We start from the raw sequence: 27,167 nt of genomic DNA, 5'->3' as shown, positions 1-27,167 counted from the left end.
ACACATGCCATCAAACGGAAAATGGCACTTACATCTGTTTGTGGCATGTAGTGCTGCAGATTCACATGCACCCTCTCTCCTCCCTGGAAGACTGTAGTCGTTGCAGTTTATTATTTGTACATATGTATATACATTTACATTTGCATGGACATCTATTTTACTTATTACTTATATAGTACATTTACATTCTTACACTCTATCGCTCCTTCCTACACCCTTTTGCGGGAAAACAATCTAACAAAGGAGTCAATGCCTATGCGCAGTATGACTGAGAGGAGGAGTCACTTGATCCTGTGACTCCGAAAATACTTCTTAGTAGAAAAACAACTTGTAACACTCCGAGCCCAACCCTAGATGGCGGAAACAATGCATAGCATGTGAATATGCAGCACCTAATGCCACGAACAAATGTACACTGGGTAAGTGACATTTTCCATAGATATATATGATTTTCTTTGTCGTCTCATCGACAACCATTTTTCTTTTCCTCCTGTGTGCGTTATACTTTCTAGGTAGTCCCAGAGGCGTTAACATTATCTCTGGCAGTTATTTCTTAGGACATGTGTTCTCTACCAATATTTGCTGTTGTGGTCTTTGCTGTATTTCTATCAGAACAGTGTTTTATTCTTTCTTCTTCACAAATGGGTCTTGGTTTTTCCCCTTTTATCTGTGCCTTACAGAGAAGGTTTGCCTAAATAAAGGCTTTTTATGGCGAAGAGCTATAGCTCAGTGGCATTGTCTGTTGACTCTGGGCCCTCATGTACTGGTCAAATATGGGTTCAATCCCACCTTGTGAGCAGGTGGTTTTTATGTTCATATTGTCTGTTGTCTTCCAACACATTTTGTCCCACTGCCACGGTAACGCTATTCCCATGCCTTTCAATGACTTTAAGTCTGCTTGCCTGTGGTCCTTTCCACAGTTCTTATGGTGTAGAGTATGTTCTTACCTAAATTCCTAAGAGTATCTGGTCTCTTTTCTAGACCGGCTTGTTCTAGTCAATGATTTGTCGCAGGATCAGTCACATTTGCATTAAAATCTGCTGCACATTGGTCAAGAAGCAACTTCCTGAGGACTTGGGTGTTCATTCTACCAAAGTCAGATCCGTAGCCACTGCATTAGAATGCAGAGTTCTGTGCCTGGATGCAGCTTGGGTTTCCATGCACATCTTTACCTGACATTACTGTCTGAACAGTCAGATCTGTTGTGATGGGCATTTTGCCCCTTTGTCCTTGCAGGACATCTTGTCTCAAATTGGTCAGCAGGCCCACCTCCAGGGATACAATGCTAAGGTCACGAAAATTAGTCTCAACACCAAATGGTACAAGTAAAGAAACATCACAGGCTGTCGGATAGGCCTAAACAATCTTAGTTTAAACAAAGCTGTAGGGTAGCAAATCTTTATTGTTTAGTTAATAAAATCCATAACAATCAATGCATTATATACAATATATAAAATTCTATAAAAGAAAGGACAAACTAAAGGAAACATTTTTTATAAAATCTTTGAAATAAATACACTTGCAATTCTAGAGCAGTCGAGGGGCGGGGTGACCATTAAACTAACTTTGCAGACACTTGATGCCCATGGTGCAGTTGATGTTAAATGCTAACTCAACGTGTACAGTCTGAGAACCTGCTTTTGCGCCTACGGGCTTTTCTTTTGCCTTTTTAACTGAGTCATCTTAAAATGTGTCCTTCCACATGCTATAACATTATCAAAACTTTAATACGCAACTAATAAAATAATTGAACACTTAAAAGTGAGCCAAGTGTCAGCTAGGGTGTGTCCTAAACAGTAAGTTTACGCTTGCGGTGTGGACAGTCAAAAAGTTGATGAATCTGCAGATTGACTGCGGATCGTGAGGGTCAAACATTGACATAACTGCTGGCCGACAGGAACGAGTCCCATTCCTCTCGAAGACTGGTTTTAAGAGTTGTCGTCGTGCTTCCTTTAAGGCCGGGCAAATACAAATCCGATGGACCATATCTTATTTGGGACCTTTACATAACCTACAGGAAGATTCTCCTCCATTCTTCCAAGATGGTTGGTCTGCTCTTGATGGTAGAACGCCTAGACGAAGAGCCAGAAAACAACGCTTGATATGTAGTGCGAAAGTTGAAATCAAATATTGTGATGTGCCAAGGTGGTGTAAGTGTGCATAAGAAGCCAGGCGTGCGAGCATTGTGCAAATTTAGATTTATCAGCTAGAAAAGACTGCAATCCCATTTCCTTTTTTAACGCTCGGCACAACAGTGAATATGAGATGTTGGAGCCCCACGAATGCATCATTTCTGTCTGTTGCAGAGAATTATACAGATACCTTTTATACACTGATTTTGGATTGTTGCTCACTGAACACCATAAAGCCATGACTAGGGGGCTGGTCATATTTTTTCTTATTTTGTACCAGGACTTTATTGTATGCGCTTTCCTGCCCAACTGCTGTTGTATTAGGCCAAATTCTAGCCTAACCTGTGAGGGAGAAGTGGAGCCAGGAAGTTTAAAGACCTGCTTATAGATTTTTATTTGTTGTTGGTCCAGTAGGGGGGCGTCTTTCCCATATAAAGCCTTGCTTCCGTATGTAGTGGCTGGGAGGAATTTGGCCGACATAACAGACAGTAACGGCTTATACGATGGGCCATTTAATCTTTTTGCTAGGGTACAGAAAGCAAACGTTAAGGCTTTGCACTTCTGTGCAATGTAGCACTTCTGCGGCGCAAATTTGGCCTTACTATCGATAATGATGGCAAGGTATTTATCGCAGCGAGTTGTTTCAAGGGTAATGCCATTCAACTTTATATTGTTGGCTAGATTCAAAGGACATCCCATGGACATGGTTTTGGTCTTTTGGGTTGTAAGGAAATGCCTCCTTGGCATGGTTACCCCCTGACTTTTTGCCTTTGCTGATGCTATGTTTTGAATTGAAAGTGTGCTGAGGCCTGCTAACCAGGCCCCAGCACCAGTGTTCTTTCCCTAACCTGTACTTTTGATTCCACAATTGGCACACCCTGGCATCCAGATAAGTCCCTTGTAACTGGTACCTCTGGTACCAAGGGCCCTGATGCCAGGGAAGGTCTCTAAGGGCTGCAGCATGTATTGTGCCACCCTAGAGACCCCTCACTCAGCACAGACACACTGCTTACAAGCCTGTGTGTGCTAGTGAGAACAAAATGAGTAAGTCGACATGGCACTCCCCTCAGGGTGCCATGCCAGCCTCTCACTGCCTATGCAGTATAGGTAAGACACCCCTCTAGCAGGCCTTACAGCCCCAAGGCAGGGTGCACTATACCATAGGTGAGGGTACCAGTGCATGAGCACTGTACCCCTACAGTGTCTAAGCAAAACCTTAGACATTGTAAGTGCAGGGTAGCCATAAGAGTATATGGTCTGGGAGTCTGTTTTACACGAACTCCACAGCACCATAATGGCTACACTGAAAACTGGGAAGTTTGGTATCAAACTTCTCAGCACAATAAATGCACACTGATGCCAGTGTACATTTTATTGTAAAATACACCACAGAGGGCACATTAGAGGTGCCCCCTGAAACTTAACCGACTATCTGTGTAGGCTGACTGGTTCCAGCAGCCTGCCACACTAGAGACATGTTGCTGGCCCCATGGGGAGAGTGCCTTTGTCACTCTGAGGCCAGTAACAAAGCCTGCACTGGGTGGAGATGCTAACACCTCCCCCAGGCAGGAGCTGTAACACCTGGCGGTGAGCCTCAAAGGCTCACCCCTTTGTCACAGCACCGCAGGACACTCCAGCTAGTGGAGTTGCCCGCCCCCTCCGGCCCCGGCCCCCACTTTTGGCGGCAAGGCCGGAGAAAATAATGAGAATAACAAGGAGGAGTCACTGGCCAGTCAGGACAGCCCCTAAGGTGTCCTGAGCTGAGGTGACTCTAACTTTTAGAAATCCTCCATCTTGCAGATGGAGGATTCCCCCAATAGGATTAGGGATGTGACCCCCTCCCCTTGGGAGGAGGCACAAAGAGGGTGTACCCACCCTCAGGGCTAGTAGCCATTGGCTACTAACCCCCCAGACCTAAACACGCCCTTAAATTTTGTATTTAAGGGCTCTCCCTGAACCTAGAAATTAGATTCCTGCAACAACAAGAAGAAGGACTGCCTAGCTGAAAACCCCTGCAGAGGAAGACCAGAAGACAACAACTGCCTTGGCTCCAGAAACTCACCGGCCTGTCTCCTGCCTTCCAAAGAACTCTGCTCCAGCGACGCCTTCCAAAGGGACCAGCGACCTCTGAATCCTCTGAGGACTGCCCTGCTTCGACGACGACAAGAAACTCCCGAGGACAGCGGACCTGCTCCAAAAAGACTGCAACTTTATCCAAAGGAGCAGCTTTAAAGACCCCTGCAATCTCCCCGCAAGAAGCGTGAGACTTGCAACACTGCACCCGGCGACCCCGACTCGGCTGGTGGAGAACCAACACCTCAGGGAGGACCCCCGGACTACTCTACAACTGTGAGTACCAAAACCTGTCCCCCCTGAGCCCCCACAGCGCCGCCTGCAGAGGGAATCCCGAGGCTTCCCCTGACCGCAACTCTCTGAAACCTAAGTCCCGACGCCTGGAAAAGACCCTGCACCCGCAGCCCCCAGGACCTGAAGGACCGGACTTTCACTGCAGAAGTGACCCCCAGGAGTCCCTCTCCCTTGCCCAAGTGGAGGTTTCCCCGAGGAAGCCCCCCCTTGCCTGCCTGCAGCGCTGAAGAGATCCCTTGATCTCTCATTGACTTCCATTGCGAACCCGACGCTTGTTCGAACACTGCACCCGGCCGCCCCCGCGCCGCTGAGGGTGAAATTTCTGTGTGGGCTTGTGTCCCCCCCGGTGCCCTACAAAACCCCCCTGGTCTGCCCTCCGAAGACGCGGGTACTTACCTGCTGGCAGACTGGAACCGGGGCACCTCCTTCTCTCCATTGAAGCCTATGCGTTTTGGGCACCACTTTGAACTCTGCACCTGACCGGCCCTGAGCTGCTGGTGTGGTAACTTTGGGGTTGCTCTGAACCCCCAACGGTGGGCTACCTTGGACCAAGAACTGAACCCTGTAAGTGTCTTACTTACCTGGTAAAACTAAGGGGAACCCTTGGACTCTGTGCATGCTATTCCTTACTTTGAAATAGCACATACAGAGCCAACTTCCTACAGAGGTGTTAACTTATAATTTGTTTGTCTTTGCGAATTCACCTAAAGTAGTGACTGTAGGAAGTTGGCTCTGTATGTACTATTTCAAATTAAGAAATAGCATGCACAGAGTCCAAGGGTTCCCCTTAGAGGTAAGATAGTGGCAAAAAGAGATCATTCTAATGCTCTATTTTGTGGTAGTGTGGTCGAGCAGTAGGCTTATCAGAGGGTAGTGTTAATCATTTGTTGTACACACACAGGCAATAAATGAGGAACACACACTCAAAGACAATTCCAGGTCAATAGGTTTATATATAGTAAAATATATTTTCTTAGTTTATTTTAAAAACCACAGGTTCAAGATTTACAATCCATACTTCAAATGAAAGGTACTTCACTTAGGTATCATAGTCAGCAAAATAGCATGTACAGTTTTTACAAAAATTGCAATAAGCTATTTTAAAACTAGACACAGTGCAAATTTCAACAGTTCCAAGGGGAGGTAAGTAAACCACCTACAGGGTTCAAAGTTGGGTCCAAGGTAGCCCACCGTTGGGGGTTCAGGGTAACCCCAAAGTTACCACACCAGCAGCTCAGGGCCGGTCAGGTGCAGAGGTCAAAGTGGTGCCCAAAACACATAGGCTACAATGGAGAAGGGGGTGCCCCGGTTCCAGTCTGCCAGCAGGTAAACCCGCGACTTCGGAGGGCAGACCAGGGGTGTTTTGTAGGGCACCGGGGGGGGACACAAGTCAGCACAAAAAGTACACCCTCAGCGGCACGGAGTGGCCAGGTGCAGAGTGCAAACAGGCATCTGGTTCGCAATAGGTTTCAATGGGAGACCTAGGGGTCTCTTCAGCGAAGCAGGCAGGCAAGGGGTGGGGGGAGACGGCTCCTCAGGGTAGCCACCACCTGGGCAAGGGAGAGGGCCACCTGGGGGTCGCTTCTGCACTGGAGGTTGGATCCTTCAGGTCCTGGGGGCTGCGGGTGCAGTGTCTTTACCAGGGTTCTTTGAAGCAGGATTCACGGTAAGGGGGAGCCTCTGGATTCCCTCTGCAGGTGTCGCTGGGGGGGCTCAGGTGGGTCAACTCTGGTTACTCACGGGCTCGCAGTCGTCGGGGAGTCCTCCCTGTAGTGTTGGTTCTCTGCAGGTCGAGCCGGAGGCGTCGGGTGCAGAGTGGAAAGTCTCACGCTTCCGGCAGGAAACGTGTGGTCTTTAAAAGTTACTTCTTTGTTGCAATTTGCAATTTTATTGGAACAGGGCCGCTGCCCTCGGGAGTTCTTGGTCCTTTTAGATGCAGGGCAGTCCTCTGAGGCTTCAGAGGTCGCTGGACCCTGGGGACGTGTCGCAGTTTTTCTCGAAGTGGGGAGACAGGCCGATAGAGCTGGGGCCAAAGCAGTTGGTGTCTCCGTCTTCTCTGCAGGGCTTCAGGTCAGCAGTCCTTCTTCGTCTTCAGGTTGCAGGAATCTGTTTTCCTAGGTTATGGGGGCCCGTAAATACTAGGGGTGTGTTTAGGTCTGGGGGTTAGTCGCCAATGGCTACTAGCCCTGAGGGTGGCTATACCCTCTTTATGCCTCCTCCCTTAGGGGAGGGGGGCACAAACCTAATCCTTCTGGGGGAATCCTCCATCTGCAAGATGGAGGATTTCTATAAGTCAGTCACCTCAGCTCAGGACACCTTAGGGGTTGTCCTGACTGGCCAGTGACTCCTCCTTGTTTTTCTCATTATCTCCTCCGGCCTTGCTGCCAAAAGTGGGGCCGTGGCCGGAGGGGGCGGGCAACTCCACTAGCTGGAGTGCCCTGGGGTGCTGTAACAAAGGGGGTGAGCCTTTGAGGCTCACTGCCAGGTGTTACAGCTCCTGCAGGGGGAGGTGAGAGGCACCTCCACCCAGTACAGGCTTTGTTACTAGCCACAGAGTGACAAAGGCACTCTCTCCATGTGGCCAGCAACATGTCTGGTGTGTCTCAGGCTGGCAAGACTAGTCAGCCCACACTGGAAGTCAGGTATGTTTTCAGGGGGCATCTCTAAGATGCCCTCTGGGGTGTATTTCACAATAAAATGTACACTGGCATCAGTGTGCATTTATTGTGCTGAGAAGTTTGATACCAAACTTCCCAGTTTTGAGTGTAGCCATTATGGTGCTGTGGAGTTTGTGCATGACAGACTCCCAGACCATATACTCTTATGGCTACCCTGCACTTACAATGTCTAATGTTTTGCTTAGACACTGTAGGGGCATAGTGCTCATGCACTTATGCCCTCACCTATGGTATAGTGCACCCTGCCTTAGGGCTGTAAGGCCTGCTAGATGGGTGACTTATCTATGCCATGGGCAGTGTGAGGTTGGCATGGCACCCTGAGAGGAGTGCCATGTCGACTTAGTCATTTTCTCCCCACCAGCACACACAAGCTGGCCAGCAGTGTGTCTGTGCTGAGTGAGGGGTCCCTAGGGTGGCATAAGACATGCTGCAGCCCTTAGAGACCTTCCCTGGCATCAGGGCCCTTGGTATCAGGGGTACCAGTTACAAGGGACTTACCTGGATGCCAGGGTGTGCCAATTGTGGAGACAAAGGTACAGGTTAGGGAAAGAACACTGGTTCTGGGGCCTGGTTAGCAGGCCTCAGCACACTTTCAAATCATAACTTGGCATCAGCAAAGGCAAAAAGTCAGGGGGTAACCATGCCAAGGAGGCATTTCCTTACAGTGACCAACCGCTGCAGCCCTATTTTTGTATGGCTTAGCAGAACAATATCGTCAGCGTATGAAAGGTGTGATAGGGACAAACTTCCCATCCTTGGAGAGTGCGAGTTGGTTGCATCCAGCTTCGAGGAGAGATCTGCTGTGAAAAGGTTGAAGAGGTGCGGGCCAAAACACAACCCTGTTTTAATCCTATATTTGTCGGTATCCTCCTAGAAATTTTTGAGCCATCTGCTACCTTGACCTGCACCCACGTTTTATCGTATAGCATTGCTATGCATCTAAGAGTTCGCTCTTGCAGGCCCCCCCTTCGCAATTAGCTCCAAAGAAGTGCTCTATCGACTCGGTCAAAAGCACTTTTGTAGTCCACGAAACATAAATATAGTTTTTCTTTAAGCATTTTGCTAGGTTGGCAATGTCTCCTAGTGTAAGGATGTTAATCACTGTACCATATCCCTTCCTAAAACCAGTTTGATTCAAGGGAACCAGGTTATTTGAGTTTGACCAATTGAGCAGGTCGGCCAGGACTAAGGTGGCGATGTATTTGGCCTCGCTGTCAATTAACGCTATCAATCTGTAACTGGCTGGGTTTGCTCTACAGCCCCCTTTGAATATTGGGTTAATAATGGATCCTCTCCAACTTTCTGGAATGATTGTGTTACACTCAACTTCAGTATACAGGATTGACAGTGTTGTTGACCAATATTCAGGGTCAGCCTTAAAGACAGCTTGCGGAAGACCATTAGGACCAGGGGCCCCGTCCTTGCGACCCTTCCTGATGGCTAGGGCGACGTTCTTGGCGCTAAACGCTGTCCCGCTCTGACTGATGTCTGTGAGTTTTATTGACTCCTTCAGAGGCTGATTTACTTCAGATGAGGGTGGTTTAAAGAAAATGTTGGCAAGATATTCCACCCATTTTCCTTCTGGGACTGATGTGAAGTTTATTGTTCTTACCTGCCGGCCGATTCCATTCACTGTTGTCCAAAAGGCCCTTGAATTAGCCTTCCTTGAATTATGAAGTAATTTGAGCCAGAAGTCGTCCTCCTTTTTGGTTCGCATTTGCCATACCTGATTCTTGTAATTTTTTCGTAGGGTTTTTATTTGGGCGCATTGGGTTGCTGTAGGAGAGCTATCTTTTATTAGTCTAAGGTTGCGCCTCTGTTCCTTCCTTAGTTCTAAAATTTTTACTGGTAGGTTTGAAGACCTTGCCTGATTATTATGTGGCAATTGACGCCTAGCAAGGCCAAGAGAGGGTACTGCCTGAAGAAAAGTGGCCCACGCTTTCACTGTTGGTAGGTCTTGGCATATTGCCAAATGAAGCAAAGATTTTTTTATTTTACATAGCCTTGGTAATGAAGACTCCGACCAGATCAGGCGGTTTAGGTTGATAGATGTTATTGTTCCTAATTCCTTTATAGCTGGAAGAAGGCACGGAGTGTTCCAAACGAGTTCTATGTGCTGAAATGAGTGGTCACTATGGAGAGTAGGTTTCATTTTAAATTTGCTAACATGAGCTAGCAAAGGAAGTGACACGGCTGTGTAGTCTATTATTGTCGCAGACTTTGCGCTGTGATGAGTAAAGCTTGGCAGGACGTCATCGTTGATCCTGCCATTTAGTACCCTCATACTCATGTGCTCTAGTGCCTCTACCAGTTGTTTACACCTTGTGTCCAGTCTTTTCTGCGCTGGCAGTGTTTGCAGCGGCACTGACCATATGGCATTTTCAGCTGCCAGTTGCTTATCTGGTTCTGGAGTGTGCATTAAGTTAGCATTAAAGTCGCCTGTCACTAATATGTCCCATGCTGGATTAGCGCATCGTATCTCTTCCACCCTATTCAATAATTCATCATAGAGCAGTACTTTCCGATTTTTCCGTGGATGGGCATAGACATTGAAAATGAGTAGCAGGGCGTGCTGACTATTAGTAAAGGTGATTTTAATGGCCTGCAATTCGGTCTTTGAGAAAGCCATCTGCTCTGTTGATACAAGTAGTGCTGTTGAAATGTATGTGGCTAGACCACCGCTTGGCCTACCTGGTCTCTTTGATTTTTTGGCACTAATGTGGTGTAGCGAATAGCCTCCTAATTCGATTGGGTCCTCCAGCCACGTTTCTTGAAGCAGGATTATAGAATAATTGCAACTAGTCATTGCTGTGAACCCGTCTGCTATGATAGTTTTTTGCACCGGCGATGTTCCAGGACATTATGGTGACAGCCAAACTTTGATCTGCGTTTACTGCATTTAATGCGCTAGGTCAATTGTATTTTTTCTAAATTAAAGTGTGAGCCATCCATCTCCATTCATCTTGCTCTCCCTTCAGTACAGTTGGGGGGCCAATGTTGGTTTTTAAGACGGGTGCCTTCCATTTAAACTGCCTCTGTTCCAGTTCCCCGGATTCCAGGTCCCCTACGAATTCATTGGCCGTTGGCAATTTTTCTCTAGAATTTAACAATAGGGGAAAGGGATAGCGTTGACTGGATGGTTCTGATAACCGTATGCCGCAAATTTCGAATTGCTGTTTGACTGCCATAATTAATGTAGCAATATCACTTGTTCTCCACTTTGTTAGAGTTTGCTCCAGCCCACTTTGAGCGCTGCCAGGGAGGGATTTCACCGATGTCAAGTCTGCGGATATGTTTTTCTTAGTTGATGGGAACTCGGTGAGAAGCCTCAGAATGTTACCCCTATTTAAGCTGTCTTGATGGCCTCGTGATTTATATTGCGGGGTAAAAAGGATCTGCCTTGATTCCCGGTCATTCTCGGTGGCCTGAGTGGATTGTAATCGGTGGGGGTGATCAATATTTCTCTGTGTCAATGGCCTTCTTAACTGGCCCCCCTCCGACTGGCTACTATATGGTACCCTATCTAACGTGGGTATTTGTTTGATTGGGGAAACTCTGTTTAAGAAATTGGTTGTCGAAGTTTGGATATTATGAAACATAACTATAGTTTTTGTTAGCCCTTGATTGTTTGTAATTGTAACCACCCTAGAGGGGTGGCTGTGACTTGGGCTTGTTGTCTGGAGCTCTTCACTGCTGATTTTACTTATGCCGGATTGCGAGCCGTATGCTGAGAGTGAGAGTTTATGAGTCTGATTTACGGACCATGCTTTTGCCTCATCAGTTATTTTTCTTGAAAGTGGGTTGTAATTTGGTCAATTGCCCAACATTGTATCTGGGGAAATTTCTATGACTTGCATAGCATCAGCTTGGGTGCTAGATCCTTTCCATGGGTGTAACTTGAGGCTCGACATAATGCCTGCTGTGGTACCCGGGGAGGTTGCTGCGAAATGTGTGGCAGCTGTTGCTTCTTGTTCTTACCGAATAAAGTGGCGGCTGATGCTGCTGCGTGTGGGACGTCCTTTGGTCTTAATATTCCAGCTGTTATTGACCATGGTTGGTCCCTTCTTGTTATTGGAGCGTCTGGTTGGTTTAGAGATTTTTCGCTACTTGTGTGCGTTTTTTCCCTTGGACACTTCTGTCGGGGTGCCTGGTCCAGAACTTCCTTCACCCTAAACTCCGAGGCGAGCGGGTTAAACTGAAATTGTACTGTCGACTAGGACATTTTGTGTACAGCTGACTTTGGTGAAGCAGCAGTTGGTGACGGACCTAAACCATTGACTGCCCCATCCCTTGTGGCTTTCCCGTGATTTAGGGCCTTCTGATTCCCTGAAGACCCAGAGCCTTGGGTTTGTGGTTTCTGGAGCACCGAAAATATTGGGTAAAGATTATTATTAACTGCTTTGGCACTTGTTTGTTTCCCTGCCTTCCTGGCTCGCTTTTTTTGTCTCTTAGTTAGGGGTTTCGGTCCGCGAGCTGGGCGCTCGTTTGTACACTCAGAATTAGTGGGCACTATTTCTTTCAGCTGTGATGATTCATCCGTACTAATTGAGTATATACCCTCGGTATTTGCCTCATTTTTTTGTAGGACTACTTGCCGCCAGGCCTGGTGTCTTTTGAAGTGCGACTTTATAACCTGAATCGTGGTTTGTATTATTGAAAGTTGCTTCATCGATGTTGCTTGTTTTAACTTTCTGCAGTATCTCTGTTAAAATAGTTGGCAACATGCTTAGTTTGTCTATTACTGGGCCACAGTTGCAAAAGACTTGCTGTTGACTAGATATATGCTCCAGTGGCCAGCAGATCTAGCTTGCGATTGATGTCGGCGATGTGTATTGCCATAACATTCATTAGGTCCATTTGTAAGTCAAGCTTATCCGATTGCATGTTAAGAGCCGTCGTCGAAGTGTGTAGAGCATTTAACAGTGGGGCATGCAGTCGAGTGAGATCTTCCATTTCGCTGCTGGGGTAACCTGCTTGAGAGGAACTTTTGTCTTCTCTATTGATAGTCTCCAGAGGAGAAATGGTCAGGATACTTCTTGCCATTGCTACGACGTCATGTTGTGGTTTGCTTATACCACTTTAAATTTCTATAGTTGGGTTAAGCAGCCTTTCTTGTTGCGGTATAAAGGAACTGTATTCAGTGCTACCCACCAGTAGCGGTTTGTTTAAATACTGATCTTTAGGATTCATTAGGTCAACGGTTTTTAGGTCCAATGCTTCACCTAGATTTTTATTGTTTGTTATTGAGAGTGACTGCAACCAAGAGTCTTCCATTTTCCTGTAGCTGCTTCAAAGCCCGTATCCAATCTCTCATTGCTCCCCTGAGTATTAAGATTTGACAGCGAGATGGGGGTCGATTGTTGGTGCATTCCCTCATGGACGATGTCGTTGTGTACCTCTAGCAAGATACTTGTGGAGAGTAGAAGCTCTGTGTTACTAGGATTAATAGATGCACCCTGCTGTTGGTCACTTTGGGAAGATTCTCTCTCTTGAACATGAACCTAGGCCGTGGTCACAATACTGCCTGCCTGCAGATTTTTACACACTGTTGGGCTGCTAATGACCCTGGAGATGTTTAGTTGTGTCGGTCGTTATGTACTTCGGGAGCCAGATGCTTTGAAGCTTGTTGGATGGGTAAATCGGCACCTAATTGTTGAGTGGGATATGTTGGTACCTCGAGCCTCAACTGCCCAGTGGCCATTGCTTGTGGAACCAAAGTGGTTGGCAGGCCCACGTTGGTGTCAAGATTTGAGAAGAAGGCTGCGGCTGGATCTTTTAGAAAGGTAGACTTGTTGGAAAAACCTGTTTTCTTGAGGTAGACCTGCAAGTGAGTAAGGGGCGGTGCCTGCTGATCCGACCTACTACCTTGCGGGCTCTGTACAGAACAATTTTCCTTCCTTTGCACCCCCCTTGGAGGTCTTGAAGTTTTGACTTTACCCTTTGTTGGCAGCCTGAGGCGTCCTGATCTCATGGCTGCGTTCTTAGCCCAGATTTCTGTGGGAGGAACTCAATTTACTTTAGGCTGATGGACTAGCGTTGATGACCTCAGATGCTCGGTGAGCAGCGCACCCGGGACTCTCACAAGCCACACCCGGACCTGGCAGGGCCGCTTCTGTGTGGCTCCAGTGCACTCTCTCTGCTGCAGTTTACTAAGACTGCTAGCGCTCACCCTGGCTGGAGGGAGATGGATGGATCCTTGACCCGAAGCCTTCTGCCAAATGTTGGTAGGTAAGGTGATGCAGCTGCTGGCGACACCTGAAGAGTTAAACTCTCTCAGGACTGATGGACTAGCGTTGATGACCTGGGATGCTCGGTGAGCGGGGCACCCAGGACTCTCACAAGCCGCACTCGGACCTGAAGTGCCGCTTCCGTGTGGCCCCGGTGCACTCTCTCTGCTGCAGTTTACTAAGACTGCTGCGCTCACCCTGGCTGGAGGGAGATAGATGGATCCTTGGCCCAAAGCCTCCTTCCAAATGTTGGTGGGTAAGGAGATGCAGCTGCTAGCGACACCTGAAGAGTTAGACTCCTCAGAAACGAGGGGTTGTCGATATTAAGATATTGGGTGCTATAAAAAACAATCTCCTGAACTCTTTACTAAGTCCACTGAAGAGCAACACCAAACAGGCCTTCAAACAATGCAGGCCCTTCCAACTGACACATCTACCGAAATTTCTGCAGGGAGATTCCCGGTGACGCAGTAAAACTCTGTCCTGCTTTCTCGCGCACTCTGCGTGCCAGCACAAGCTTATCCAGTCACGACCAGGTGTTACTAGCCACAGCCAATTGCAAAGTCAAGCTGCGAAGAACAGTGGAGTGAGGGTGTGCAGCATGGGGGCACTGGGGGACCGAGAGGACGCTCCCGGTCCTCTACGCAGGAAGCAGCAAGGAGCAGTGGGAAGCTGCCCCTCAAACCCTTAATACCTTATTACCGGGCATACAGGAGGTCTCCTGGGTGCTGGGTGCCCCTGTACGCTCCGTACCTCAGGGGTCAGGGTTGCCTCACTCCTCTCTTCGCAGGTTACAGTCATTCTAAATGCCCACAGGCCCTACGCAGGGAGCCCCCCCCTCCCACCCCTCCACCCACCCACCCACTGCGCAGGCCACTGAATTCAAACAGTTTTAAATGTTTCAATCTTCAAAGTCAAAGTAAAAAGTCGAAGGTCTCTCCAAATACCACTGGCCCGGTGGTACAGGGAGGGGGGGCGGGAGGTACACCTACTGATGGCTGTAGGCTGGCAAGGTGCCCTATGAGCAGGGACTAGACTGGGGGACAAGGGCGTTAGGCTGTACACCTGTTGGAACGCCTCCCAGCTGCCCCGACCGTCCCTACACCCGCACCTCTCCTCTCCTCTCGCGTCCTGCCCTGCTCGCTCCGCTCCTCTCCGTGCAACCGCGAGCCACCCGGCACGATACCGCTGGAATAGCCCGACAAACTCCCACCAAAGATCGCAGCGAATACACACTTAACAAATATCCGTCAGTTTCCAGAAGGGATATGGTTGATTACCTTTGAGGTTAGACACAGTTAGACACTGGGGGCCTAGAGCTGTTCCATAAGATCAGTAAGCTCAGTACACACAAACGTTGATGCTCAACGATGCCCCCCCCGGCGCCTTTCCCGACGCTTATCGGCTCTTATCGGCTCTTCTCGAGTCCCTGACTCCTTTCTCGCCAGGGACTCGCCTGCTGTTGTCGTGCTGCTGTCAGTGTGTGGCACCACGTCCGGCTCCCGTGGCTTGTCGCAGGCTCCTCCGCGGACTTGAAGGCTGCGACAGGCTTCTCCACTCGTCCTCACTGCCCCCTCACTGAGCGTCCCTGCCTCGAACCACCCGGCACGGCGTCTGTTGCGTTGTTGCGTTGCGTCTATTCCACTGGCTCCAAAACTCTCCTACCACATAAAGGAACTGCTGAGTAATCTTCAGCTGATTTCAATGGTCCAGTGAGGGCGACTCCTTAATTAAAAATTGGGATTGCCAGAGTTGCCAAGCCCTTGTCTGGAAATCAGCGTTCTGTATGCTGGTATCCTCCAGTACAGTTTGTTGAGCATTAAGCGCAGTCCTGAAGTGAATGATCTCCTGCTGCAAGCTCATCTGGTGAAACGTCCCCATGTCCACCTCCAGGGATAGTAATTCTTTGGTATCTAATTCTAAGGGTAAGGAATCTGTGGCTAGATGTCTTTATCAGATGAACAAGTTAATTACCTTTGGTAACGCCTTATCTGGTAGAGATAGGATCTAGCTGCAGATTCCTTACCGACCCACCCATCCTACCCTCTATGCAAACTGATTTCTGTGTTCAGGAACTGCCCTTACAGGGGACGCTCTACAAACCGGGTTTTCTTTTGATTTAAAAGATCCCTTTCTTGTCATTAAGATGCCTTCATTGGGAGTTCGTAGTTTATTAACAAATGCTTCTTTTACGGCACCCTGTTTCCATAGGCAGTTTCTTTAGTGGCTCTACGTTTTGGGCGCTGAAAACAGTTTTGGAAGAAACTTATCAGAGAGGGGATTATATGTTGATGTCACATCCAGTGGACAACGTCACAACAGAGTCACACAACACCATCTTCCGACGCGCAGAGGTACTGATGGGGAAAAAAAATTCAGATTCAGTCTGGTGCCTGGGGGAGAATTCTAAGGTAAGGAAACTGCAGATAGATCCTGTCTCTACCAGATAAGGCATTACTGAAGGTAAGTAACATGTTCACCAGTACCACTGTGGAACCTGAATACAGTGCTTACACAACTTCTAGCAAAACCCTTCGAACATATGTGCAGGTTGGACCTAAAGTCACTCGAACTAAAAACAGCCTTTCTGATCGCACTCACATTGCTATGTAGAGTGAGTGAACCACAAGCTCTTCTAACACAGGAATCATACCTACAAATACAAGGACAAAGTAGTTCTGAGAACTAACCCAGAGTTCCTACCTAGGATAGTCACCAACTTTCATGTCAATCAGAACATTCAGTTGCCTACATTCTTTAAAAAACCAAAGACTGAGACAGAAAGAGCCTGACACACTTCAGATGTAAGAAGGACCTTGATGTACTACTTACAAGAAACAAAGTGGTTCTATAAGTGAAACCAGTTATATGTCTGATTTGCAAAAGAAACCAAAGGAGATCCAGTTACCAAGGGGCCAATCTCAAGATAGATTGTGGAGGTTATTCACACTTAATATTCTACAGCGGAAATAGCATTACCCGCACAACAAAGAGCCCACTCTTCAAGGAAGAAGGGCGCTACACTAGCATTCCTTGCAAACATACCCACAGATGCCATATCCATAGCAGTAACATGGGCATCACCACACACCTTTGCAAAACATTATTGTGGGGACAATGAACAAAGAAGCACAGGTGGGACAGAAAGTGCTACACCACCTGTTTACCAGTTCTTCCTTATTTCATCCCAACCAACCCGCAGGAGGGGATACCGCTACATAATCTAATGCACAGCATGTGAATCGGGAAAATGATTCATGCTGCAAAACTAAATGGTTATTTACATGTAGGAGTAGTTTCGCAGCTTGAAGAGATTTCTGGATTCACTTGTGACCCACATGCCTCCCCAGAATTGTGAGATAAGAAAGAGTACTACCACAAAAGGAAAAAGGAAAAAGAATCTGGAGATGGTGACTACGCACAGGAACATTCAGGGCACAGTCTGACATCACAAAGGGGATGGATACACCACCAAATAATGGTCAACGATGCCCAAAAGGAAGAAGAAGAAAAGAGAAATTATTCCGAATCCAAACACTAGATAGCGGAAAATGCACAGCATGTAAATCCATAAAACTATTTAAGCTGCAAAACTACTCCTGCTGGTAAGTAACCATTTTGTTAATGCCACAAAAGAAGCGTCAAGTCGTGAGCGCAGATGTGCAACCCACCGCAAAGCCCGAGCCACGATAGCAATCAGGAGGTGAACTGCAGCGCTTAGCCTACAGCAGGGGACAAGAGGTTGAGAAAAGCAGTCAAGACGGCTGCCTTTGCTTGAGGCTGTTTGCAAAATCAATGATAAAAACATTGAACTGATTGTTTATTAAGCCAATGAGAATTTTGGAGCCATCTGCTCCTGAGCATAATCTTGCCTGAGACCGTAGAAGATGGGGGGGTTGCAAGTAGTGGGATCTCTACGATAATGGTGGGAAATTGATTACAATGAAGGCAGGTGAGTGTGCAGTGCTTCACTTTTATAATACAACTTAGTATAACCCTGTATTTAGTACACATTGAATTGTGAATCATTACATTTTGCTGTGGTAGTAAAATAGTTTTTTCCATAAAGGTTTAGCACTGAACTTGTCAGTGTTATTGTGTCTGTTGGCCGACTGTTGAGTTCTGAGCTCTCATCACCCCTCCCATCTTCCCCCCAACTCTTCCCCACTCTACCTCCTTGAATAGCTTTTGACTGCTTTCCCTTACTACCCTGAGTTTCAAGTCTGGAGAGAGATCTACTTCTCTCAGTTTGCAAAGACATACTAGGATGAATGCCAGGACACCAGTGGCGGCAAACAACACCCAACCACCATGGTTTGAGCCTAGTAGTCTCTGCTTCCAAAAACTGGGCTGGCACACCCTCTATTTTGTTTTTTCTACCCAAGACTGCTGGCAGTGAGTGGAAATGTCCTCATATGCCCCATCCCACCTGGCACATTACTGGCCCTTGAAGTGATGTTGGCCCAAAACACAAAATATGGACTGACATTGTACATCTGGACCCATCAAACTTGCATTTAGGTAATTAATTTTTGCCTTGAATTCTGTGACTACATGTAATGAATCTGCTTCAATGATTCATGAAGGATGTCAGTTTTCAATTCCTCTCATAGAATATGAGAAGGTATGCTGTAATGTCCAGAAGTAGACTTCAGTTTTTTTCTTGGTACTGTATGTGTATATGTGTGGTGTATGTGAACTTGAATGTTGATTAGAATTTTTGGCAGTAGCCACCCAGTGCAATGGAAACGCTCCGAATTTCCCTGACGTCTTGCAATTCCTTTCCTTCAGATGTCACAGTTCATTGTCCAGTGCCTAAATCCCTACCGGAAACCTGACTGCAAAATTGGACGAATCAACACAACGGAGGACTTCAAGCATTTAGCCCGGAAGGTATGGAAGTTAGCAGGAACCTTAGCATAAATGTGACCTGCATGCCACCCCAAATATTGGGTTTTCATTTTTTAGCTGGTGCCTCATGCTCAGCATCAGAAACACCATTTAATCATCAAGTGCATTTTTTAATGCTTGGGATGTGTCCATCAGTTCAGGGAAGCAAGGGCTATAGGAACCCGGTGATTGGACAGCATGTGGAATTTTCTCTATTGCTCCTTGGGGCTGCACCAGCTTCAATGTTATAATATTGTTTGTTACATTGTGTTACATTGTTGTACATCATTTGCAGGTCCATTCATCCTGTGTATTGCATTTACCTTGTTGTCATGCTTCTTGTTGCGATCTCTTGTGAAGTGTTGTATACAGATTTTGCCTTTTCCTTCCCAGCACAAAAGTGAAAAAGCCAGTTTGTTGTGTTGACTGAGTGACTGAAATATTTTAAGTTAATTGCTATGGAGTGACGTATTTTTAAATTCAGAATGACACAAAATAATCTTCAGCCATAAAAAACAAGCAATTGTTAAAGCATGGTGCCATTATTCCATGGATTTTAAATTGTGAAGCCGAAGGGAGGCTGTAGCTGCTTCAACATAATGTTTTCTATGGAACAGTGTAAACATCTGCATTATGCCTTGTCTACTGGTAATATGGAATACAATAGCACTGTCAGCAGACAGCTATAGCTATCCATAACTAGACGCTAAAAGAGTGCCTTGCATGGTGGCAGTTGTTTTCTGTCTCTGGAACAAACCTGAAATAAGCATCTCTTTCTTCGGATCTTCCTTGGCCTTTGGGTGCTGCAGGAATTTTAGAGTACCGTACCAAAACAATGGTTTAGAAGCGTGATTCTTCCTGGATTCACATGCATTATTTCACCATTTCGTGATTAGGCCTGTAATTCTCTGTATTCTTTATGTGGGCGTTGTCACTGACCATTCAGTCCCTCACGTTGTGACAGACGTGCACCCTGGAAAACTTCTTTTTTCTGCCGCTGTATCTGGATGCAGAGGAGATCGCTTCCTGATGGCATGAAGAAAAGAAGTTTGTTGAAGGAAAACAAAGATTTCAGCATGAAACATCGAATGCCAAAGGGGACCGATGAAAACTACACGTTTTCAGCTAAATTCTCAGGGCTTTTCAGCCATTTTACACCACGAGGTAATTGACCGTGTGATCAGAGAATACATTTCGAGCATGGAGCAGATAAAGCTCAGGTTCTGCCCTCGTGCCACCACACGTTTGTGCAGAAGGACAACCACCAAGTGTGCTGTTGTCTTTCCAAGGACTGCTCATTGAAGGGCTTGAACATCTGCACATAATTCTATATAAAAGATTCTCATGGCACAGAGGCACACCCCAAAAAAAAGAGTCTGAAGCAACAATGAGATTCACGAAGACCTAGAGATGGCACAGAGACATGGCTCTGATGCGGAGGTCATTGACTTTGAGAAGAAATCGCTGAGAAGATAGAGGGTGAAGGAATATGGATTGCTTGAAGCTCAAGGTAGCACGAGGGCGGCCGCAAACAGAGCCAAAAGGGTCAGGCTCAAAACATAACAGGTCAGCATCATTTTCAAAATACATGGCTGTGAAGGTCAAACGCAAATCCAAAATAAATAGCTCCTCTGGTCCAGATCCAAGGACACTGCAGGAGGAAAACCCTCCAAGATGGTCTCAGTGCAAAAAGGCGATCAAGAATTTGAGAGGGATGAGGAGTCCCACAAGGGAGTACCTTTGGCACCCAAAAAGAAAGTCTCAGCCATCAGTGTCTAAAAGAAAATGTTCATCGGCCAGAGAAAGAAGACATCTCAAGGCTAAGATGGAAGCCTCAATTAAAAGGAACAAGGAATTTGACAACTATGTAACGGCAAATAAAAGGCTCCCCCATCCATTGAGGGTAAAAAACTGTCACAGTTGAGGACCTAGAATTGGAACTCCCTGCAATGTCCGAGCTGGCAGAAGATCAGGAGGAGGAAGGGTTCTAAGAATACTTAGAAGACAGATCTTTTGAGCAGGGATATTTGAGATCGACAACTCCGAGGAAGGTTGGCAAGACATCAGTGCCAACTCTCCAGAGGTGGGTATAGACATCTACCCTTCACAATACAGCTACCTTTCAAGGGCATTCCCACCTGATGACATTTCAGTTTGCAGTGAGGTGATCTGAAGGGTGACTGACAGTTATGGTGTGAAGTTGAAAAAACAGAATTTAGCTTCCTGCTGGAAACACTCTTGCCTTTGGTGCAAAGGAGACAGTTTCTACCAATGCTGCCAAGCATGTTGAACCAGGGAGGAGAAACCAAGTTGACGGTAGGCACTCCACGTGTGGAGAAAAATATAGGCATTTAACATGTGCATGCATCAGGGGTACAGTCAGCGCTGACTCAATGATAGGGTCATCAGCGCAAAAAAAAAAATCCCCAGTAGCAGTGGCCTGCCACCCAACAAAGAGAGCAAGCAGGTGGAAATGATGGACAGAACATGGAGTGCTAGGTGGCAGTCCAATAGAGGATTGCAAACTCAAAAGCCCTTCTAAATTCGACAACCACCAATAGTGGGAGGAGATGGAGCGCCTTCGACACCAGCTCCTATATTAGTACCAGTAAGGGCCAAAGCAGTCATGTAGGAAGGAAAGGTTATCATCAGTTCCTGCCTGGTGTGAGTGCTGGACGCCACAGACAGTGCCAGCAGCCAGCTTTGCATCAGGAGATACACCGGGGAGACTTGCTTGGCTACGAGGGTCATGTAGTAAAGTGCATCTTTTGACGTGCACCACCACCACACACACACACACACACACACTTTTGGCCTGGTTTCTGGTGTAATTGCGAATGAAAGTGTACTGGGTTCCTGCTAACCAGATCTTTTCCCCCAAACTGCACAGTTGTTTTTCCTAATTGGCAAAACCTTTTAGCACCCACTGTAAGACCCAAGTAAATGGTACCCCTGGTACCTAGGGTACTAAAGAGGGTCCCTAAGCGCTGCAGCACAAACTGTGCCACCCTAAGGGGGGGACCCCTCACCAAGCACCTGACAGGCTGCCACTGCAGGCTACCTGTCTTGGTACAGACAAAAGTGAAAACACAACATGGCAGACCGGCTGTGTCCCATGCCCCCTAACACTGCATGCAATATATGTAAGTCACCCGTGTAGCAGGCCTGACAACCCCAAGGGCAGGGTGCATTATATTACATGTGAGGGCATATCTGCTCAAACAGATAAGCCCCTGCTATACCTGTTGATTCCTACACCTAGTAAGTGACCAGGGAAGCAATTTTAAATACATGTGCTGGACACTGGTCAAAACGAGTTCCACAGCTACATGATGGCTTCACTGAAAATAGGGATGTTTGTTATCAAACATCTCGTATTGGTGACCCCACACTCATGCCAGTGTTAGATTCACAAATGCCTGCGCCCAGAGGGCACCTTAGAAGTGCCACCTGAAAACCTACCAGCTACTGGTGTGTTCACTGACTGGTGCTGACCAGTTCAGCCACCCTAGCCATGTTTCTGATGCTTGAGTATTTAGGTGGCACACCTGAACCCTAGAACACAGATTCTGAGGACCTAAGAAGAAAAGGATGACGAATAGGCGCACCTGCAGGAGAGGAGGAGAAGAAGCAGCATCTGACCTGGTACCAACCCCTGCCTGCCTGTCTGCACTCCTTGACGGATTCTGCACCAAAGGAGGCATCGTCCTGCAGCTGAACCTCCAGAAACCTGTGAGGGGTGCCTGCCTTCAGAAAAGACTCAAGTCCCCAGTGAGGAGCAGACCTGCTCCCCAACCAACTCCAAGGAAAGGACTCTGCAACCCTCTGAACCACAAAGATCCAACGCCTGAAGTCACCACTTCACCTGCCGTCCTTGACCTGAGGTGAAGCAGACCACCAGTGTCTACAAGGTTCCCCAGCTGACCAGAATGGTTTCCACCCCTCTGGTACACTCTTGATTTGCCTGCAGCCTCTTGACGCAGGTCCCCTCTTCCGCAGCTTCTGATGTGAGAGAAACCTGATGCCTAAAGCAACCACAGCTCCTGTCGCTGCCAGCCTGAGTTGATGTAGACTGTTGGGGTCAACGATGTCCCACAGCTCACAAGAACACCTGCAGCCTCAGGGCACAGGACCCCCAACCGCGAGTGCTCCAGGACAAGGAAACCCAATACCAAAGGACATCCCTGCATCCGTTGCCCCTGGGCCTTGGAGAAGAGGACCAAAGGTGCACCTATGTCCCTGAGCACCCCACGTTTGTGACTACCTGTTGGTTGTCCCCGACTGCCCCCCCCTAGTTCGAGCCTGCAGCCTAAAACCCTTGACACCAATCCCCATTGAGATACATTGGACACCCACACCGTACTGCACCTCTGCACCTGGCCGCCCCAGTGCTGCTGGGAGTGATCTGTTGATGTGGTCCTGACCTTTCCCCAGTACTCACCTCAGGTCTACAAGATAGGTCCATAGAGTCGTCAGTAAGTGCTTATATGCTGAATGTGATTACTTTGTGTAGGTTAACATTGACGAACTCTGAAATTGCACTAAGTGTTGATTTTTGCCATTGAAAAGTATTAATGCTTAAAAACGTACTTACCTGATGACAAAGTTCTTGGGTTTAAAATATATATTAAAAGAGGTGTTATTTTTCTAAGTTGGTCTCGGATTTATTCTTTGAGTCTCTCATTTATTGCCTCTTTGAGTACAACAAATGCTTACCACTACCCTCTGCTAAGCCTAACTGCTTGCCCATGCTTCCACAAAACAAAGCATTAGTCCCATTTACTTTTGCTTCTGCAACTCAACTGGGGACTCTGGACTGTGCACTGTGTACTTTTTAGTGCACCATATAGAGAGCCAGCTTCCTGCAGGTCAGTTTTTTAAACAAGAGGTCCAGCCTGCAGTGGTGAACATGCCTTTTAGAGGGGACAGCCTGTTTGGCCCAACAGTGGATGGCTCACTGCAAAGAATGAAAAGGCCAAGTCGATGGAAGCCACCTCACGGAAAATGATGCTCTCTAGAGAAGTATATCCGCCATTTACGCTTCATGTAACCTTTACATCCATCAACCAGGTCCCAGCACAAAAGAGTGGCAATAGACTGGAATACAGAAACTGCCTTTTCGAGTAGACCACGTGGAAGAACAGATGGGGGGAGTTTGGGGGGTGGGGTGGTTGGTCACGAGCTATTCATCCTTTCACTGGGGATATCTACATGGGTTGTACAAAAGAACATAACAATTGTGGAAATCCACCTACCAGGAGTGGAAAACAGACATACTAAGCCGGTAAACTGGATGGAAATTAATACATTAAAGCTGAATACTGACAAAACACAAATAGTCTTACTGAGAATTTAAATTAACTTGTGAAGCAACAACTTCTGGCCCAGAGATCTAGGCCCTGCACCTACTCTAGCACTCTGTGCTATGAGCCTTGGGGTAGTGATAGGTGCGAATCTGACAGCTAAACTTCAGGCGCAGTTTTATCTAAATGCTCCTTCTTATTAAAAACTCTAAGGAAAATTCCCCCAGCTGTTCTTTCATGCCAGGAAACTTATTGTTATCAAGATTGGATTATGCTAATTCATTATATACAGGGTTACCCCGTACTTCTTTAACCTTACTTAGTTTGATCAGTCTGGCTATCTAGCGGCAAGAAACCTTCGGAGAATGTGCACTTTATACGTTATAATAACATAACAAAAGAATATCTCCCACCAGTGGGAGCTAAAACCACCTATAGTGCACAGAATATTCAAGTGATGGGAAACTCCAGGTGTGGGCCTGTTCACAACCCAATAAAATGCCAATTCTTCACATCCAGGTACCCAAACCACCAGTAGCTAGGAAATGCCCTATTAATAGACTGGTCAGGGAAATTTGCATACTACACCTTTCAACAAATTCCTTAGATTGCCTTGGGGATAGAGAAGTGCAAGACAGCAGCCATGATCCCCAAACTTACTGCATCTCATTGGGCCAGACAAGTGTGGTTCTCCACCCTAATAAAACTGGCAAAGGGAAATATCTTGCCACTACCAGTTTAACCAGAAATATTGACCATGAAGAACTGCAGTGTTTTTCACCCAGAGCAAAACACATCTTGCCAGCATGGCTCTTGAAGACCTAGAATACGGCCATCTATAGCTGCCACAAAGAGCCATGGGAGTCCTCAAGAAAGCAAGAACACTAATTACAAGCAAATGTTGGTCCAAGAAAGGGAACAAAGAAATTGAGCAGATTTTGAATGTAATCGTAGCTTCTCTCCTGCACATCTCTACCCGAAGACAATTTCAGAAATTGGTGGAAAAGTGTTTGCTAATTTCCCTGACCAAAACAAAATACCAGATCCTGAGCAGAGGATATCCTGGTCCTAAAATATCTCACATACCTGCTAGACGAAGCACTCTCCTACACTACACCAAAAGTACACTTATTATTTGTTACGCAGAGGATTAGGTGATCTATAAGGGGTAGTAGAGGATGCGCCAAAAACTTTGACAGGATTTGTAACGGCTGGGTGAGTGATGATTGAAGTAGTCCTAGCCGGTGACCTCAATTGGTGTTGTAGGAGACAGTTGTTTTGGTTGTTAAGTGTGATATACTGTGGGGAAACCAATTAAATAATTAATAGGCCTAGTGGCCATTGTGACATACACAAGAAGCGTAAGAGAAAGAAGCTTTTTTTTCCAGAAACCAGTAGTCAACAGGTTCCTGAAGGCAGTAAAAAGACTGGCACCCCTAGAGCTGCACCTTCCCACCCCAAGAAATCTCAACCTGGCACATACACAACTTATGAAGTCACCTTTTGTACCCACTACAGTTCCTCACCTTTAAAACGGCCTGCACTGCAGGCACTTACAGTACAGGAACCTTACATCCATATTCACAAGGACAGAATGGAAATAAGAACTAACCCTAGCTTATCGCCAAAGGTCACATGCAGAATGTGCCGTACACACGCTAGACGTCTAAAGGGGAAGCCAAACCGAAAAAACAACCCGTTCTTCATCTCCTTCGCCCGAGCAAAGTATAACACTGCCCCAGGAGGTCAAGAGCACATCCCACTAGAAAGAAAGGAACACCATTTGCTTTCATAGCTAATGTCTCAATCAACAACATCTGCATGGCAACTACGTAATTTTCCGTACACACATTCGCCTCACCAAGCACTACTGTCAACATCAAAGGCTCCAAGCAAAGATTCATAAGTATGACAGAAGGTACTTAAACACCGATCTGCCAATTCAAGCTCAACCAGCACCCTGCCTCCTGCAGGACAAGAGAACACCGGTACATGATGTATGCACAAAATGTGAATCCAGAAGATTCATGCCGTAAAACAAAATGGTTAACTTAGCTGTAGGAGTAGTTTTGTATCTTTAAGACATTCTGGATTCACAAATGACCGTTCCACATCCCCCTGAAAATAAGCACTGAATTTGCAACGGAGTGGGGATGGGAAGGCGGGGATTGAGAAAGCTACCAAGAAAGAAAGCTGCAGACACAAGAGGCAACGGATAAAAAGAATCCGAAGATGGCGTCCACCCACACTGGAGCTTCTGGGGCGTACGTCTGATGTCACCTCAGAAGTATCCTAGCACCAAATGGTTGGAAAGAAAGAATAACAAGAGAATGTCTGACTTAGCCGCTAGATGGCGTAATATTTCACAGAAAGTGAATCTAAAAAGTCTTCTGGCTTTAAAACTACTCATAAAGGTAAATTAACCATCTCGCTGGATTGTATCTAAGACAAAAATAAATCCGTTTTCAAGTCGTTTATTGAAAACAACATTTAAGAAGCACAGAGACAGAAAGAATCTTCTCGTTTTGCGATGCCCAGCAATCCTTCCGCTATGATACTGTGCATACGTACAGTCTTTCCGTGCTATTTTCCACTCGTCTTTAGAAATCCCGGAATGTGCCAATCATTTAAGATCATGCTCTTTCAAATCCCAATTACTCCTTTTCGCATTCTGCTATGTTTTTTCGATTGCTTTACTTTTAACACTTTTACCTTTGGCCATTTGCTTTTTACATCATATCTTTTGGCAAGGGAACCATTTTCTTTGTAATTACCCGACTGCTCCATCAAACTAGGACTTTTTTTTAACTGTCTCCAAACACTGCAGTGTGTTGAGAAGAAAGGCAAGTATTAAGATAATTTGAGTGTTCGTATTCCTATCTGTTCCCCAGTGTGCTACAGTCAACAGCAGATTACCTAGAAAATATCCAGATACGCCAAACAAAGATCAGGGGGCGTATTTTCTCTGTTTAAGTGCCTTCAGTGTGGAACTCTCTTCCTGATTGATTAGGAACTGAAACCGAGTTATAGTTTTTCAGAAAAAATAAAAACATGGCTCTTCCAATAAGCGCATATCTCCTGAATCTTTTCTCCCCTCGGTGTTCTCTTCAATTCTACTTCATATTTTCCAACAACCAAATGCTGAATGTGTAGTGTCAAGTTAACTTTGCATAACATTCCCCATCTAAAATACACAATAGGGAAGAGTTAGGCACTTTTGATAGATGCTCTGAAGGAAAGAGAAACAAAATGCAAATGGAAAATGAGTTGGTTGCCTTGGATGTGACAGTCCTCTTTAAGTAGAGGCATCCACAGATGCACTGTTAAATTACAGAACCTAGGTAGAAGAGAAGACATCTTGTCTGACGACCAAACTGAAGCATGCATTTCATCCACCCTTGATTTCTACTTCTCACTCCAATTTTTCTGGGTTGGTTACTGTTTGCCTTTTTTCCATTTCCATTGTCAAGGCAGGATACCAGTTGCTAACAAGTCATTAGCGAGGTTTTTTTCTGCCTTTTGTTTTGCTTTCCTCAGACAACATTCCTTCTGTGTTTGTGATATAACCAT

At 46.5% G+C, this 27,167-nt stretch overlaps 1 protein-coding gene across 3 annotated transcripts in view; it reads left to right on the top strand.

The window, feature by feature from the left end:
- SETD2 (SET domain containing 2, histone lysine methyltransferase) overlaps window positions 1-27,167 on the top strand; it is a 1,164,442-nt gene that overhangs the window by 1,067,166 nt on the left and 70,109 nt on the right. For all 3 annotated transcript variants that reach the window (XM_069210931.1, XM_069210934.1, XM_069210932.1), the window contains one exon: window positions 18,196-18,297. In XM_069210931.1, coding sequence (XP_069067032.1) covers window positions 18,196-18,297 — 102 coding nt within the window. The remainder of the gene's footprint in view (window positions 1-18,195; window positions 18,298-27,167) is intronic.

The sequence above is a fragment of the Pleurodeles waltl genome, chromosome 10 (assembly GCF_031143425.1).
Source record: "Pleurodeles waltl isolate 20211129_DDA chromosome 10, aPleWal1.hap1.20221129, whole genome shotgun sequence".
NCBI lineage: Eukaryota > Metazoa > Chordata > Amphibia > Caudata > Salamandridae > Pleurodeles > Pleurodeles waltl.
Note: the sequence above shows the minus strand (reverse complement) of the source record. Positions and strands in the feature narration are given on the sequence as shown.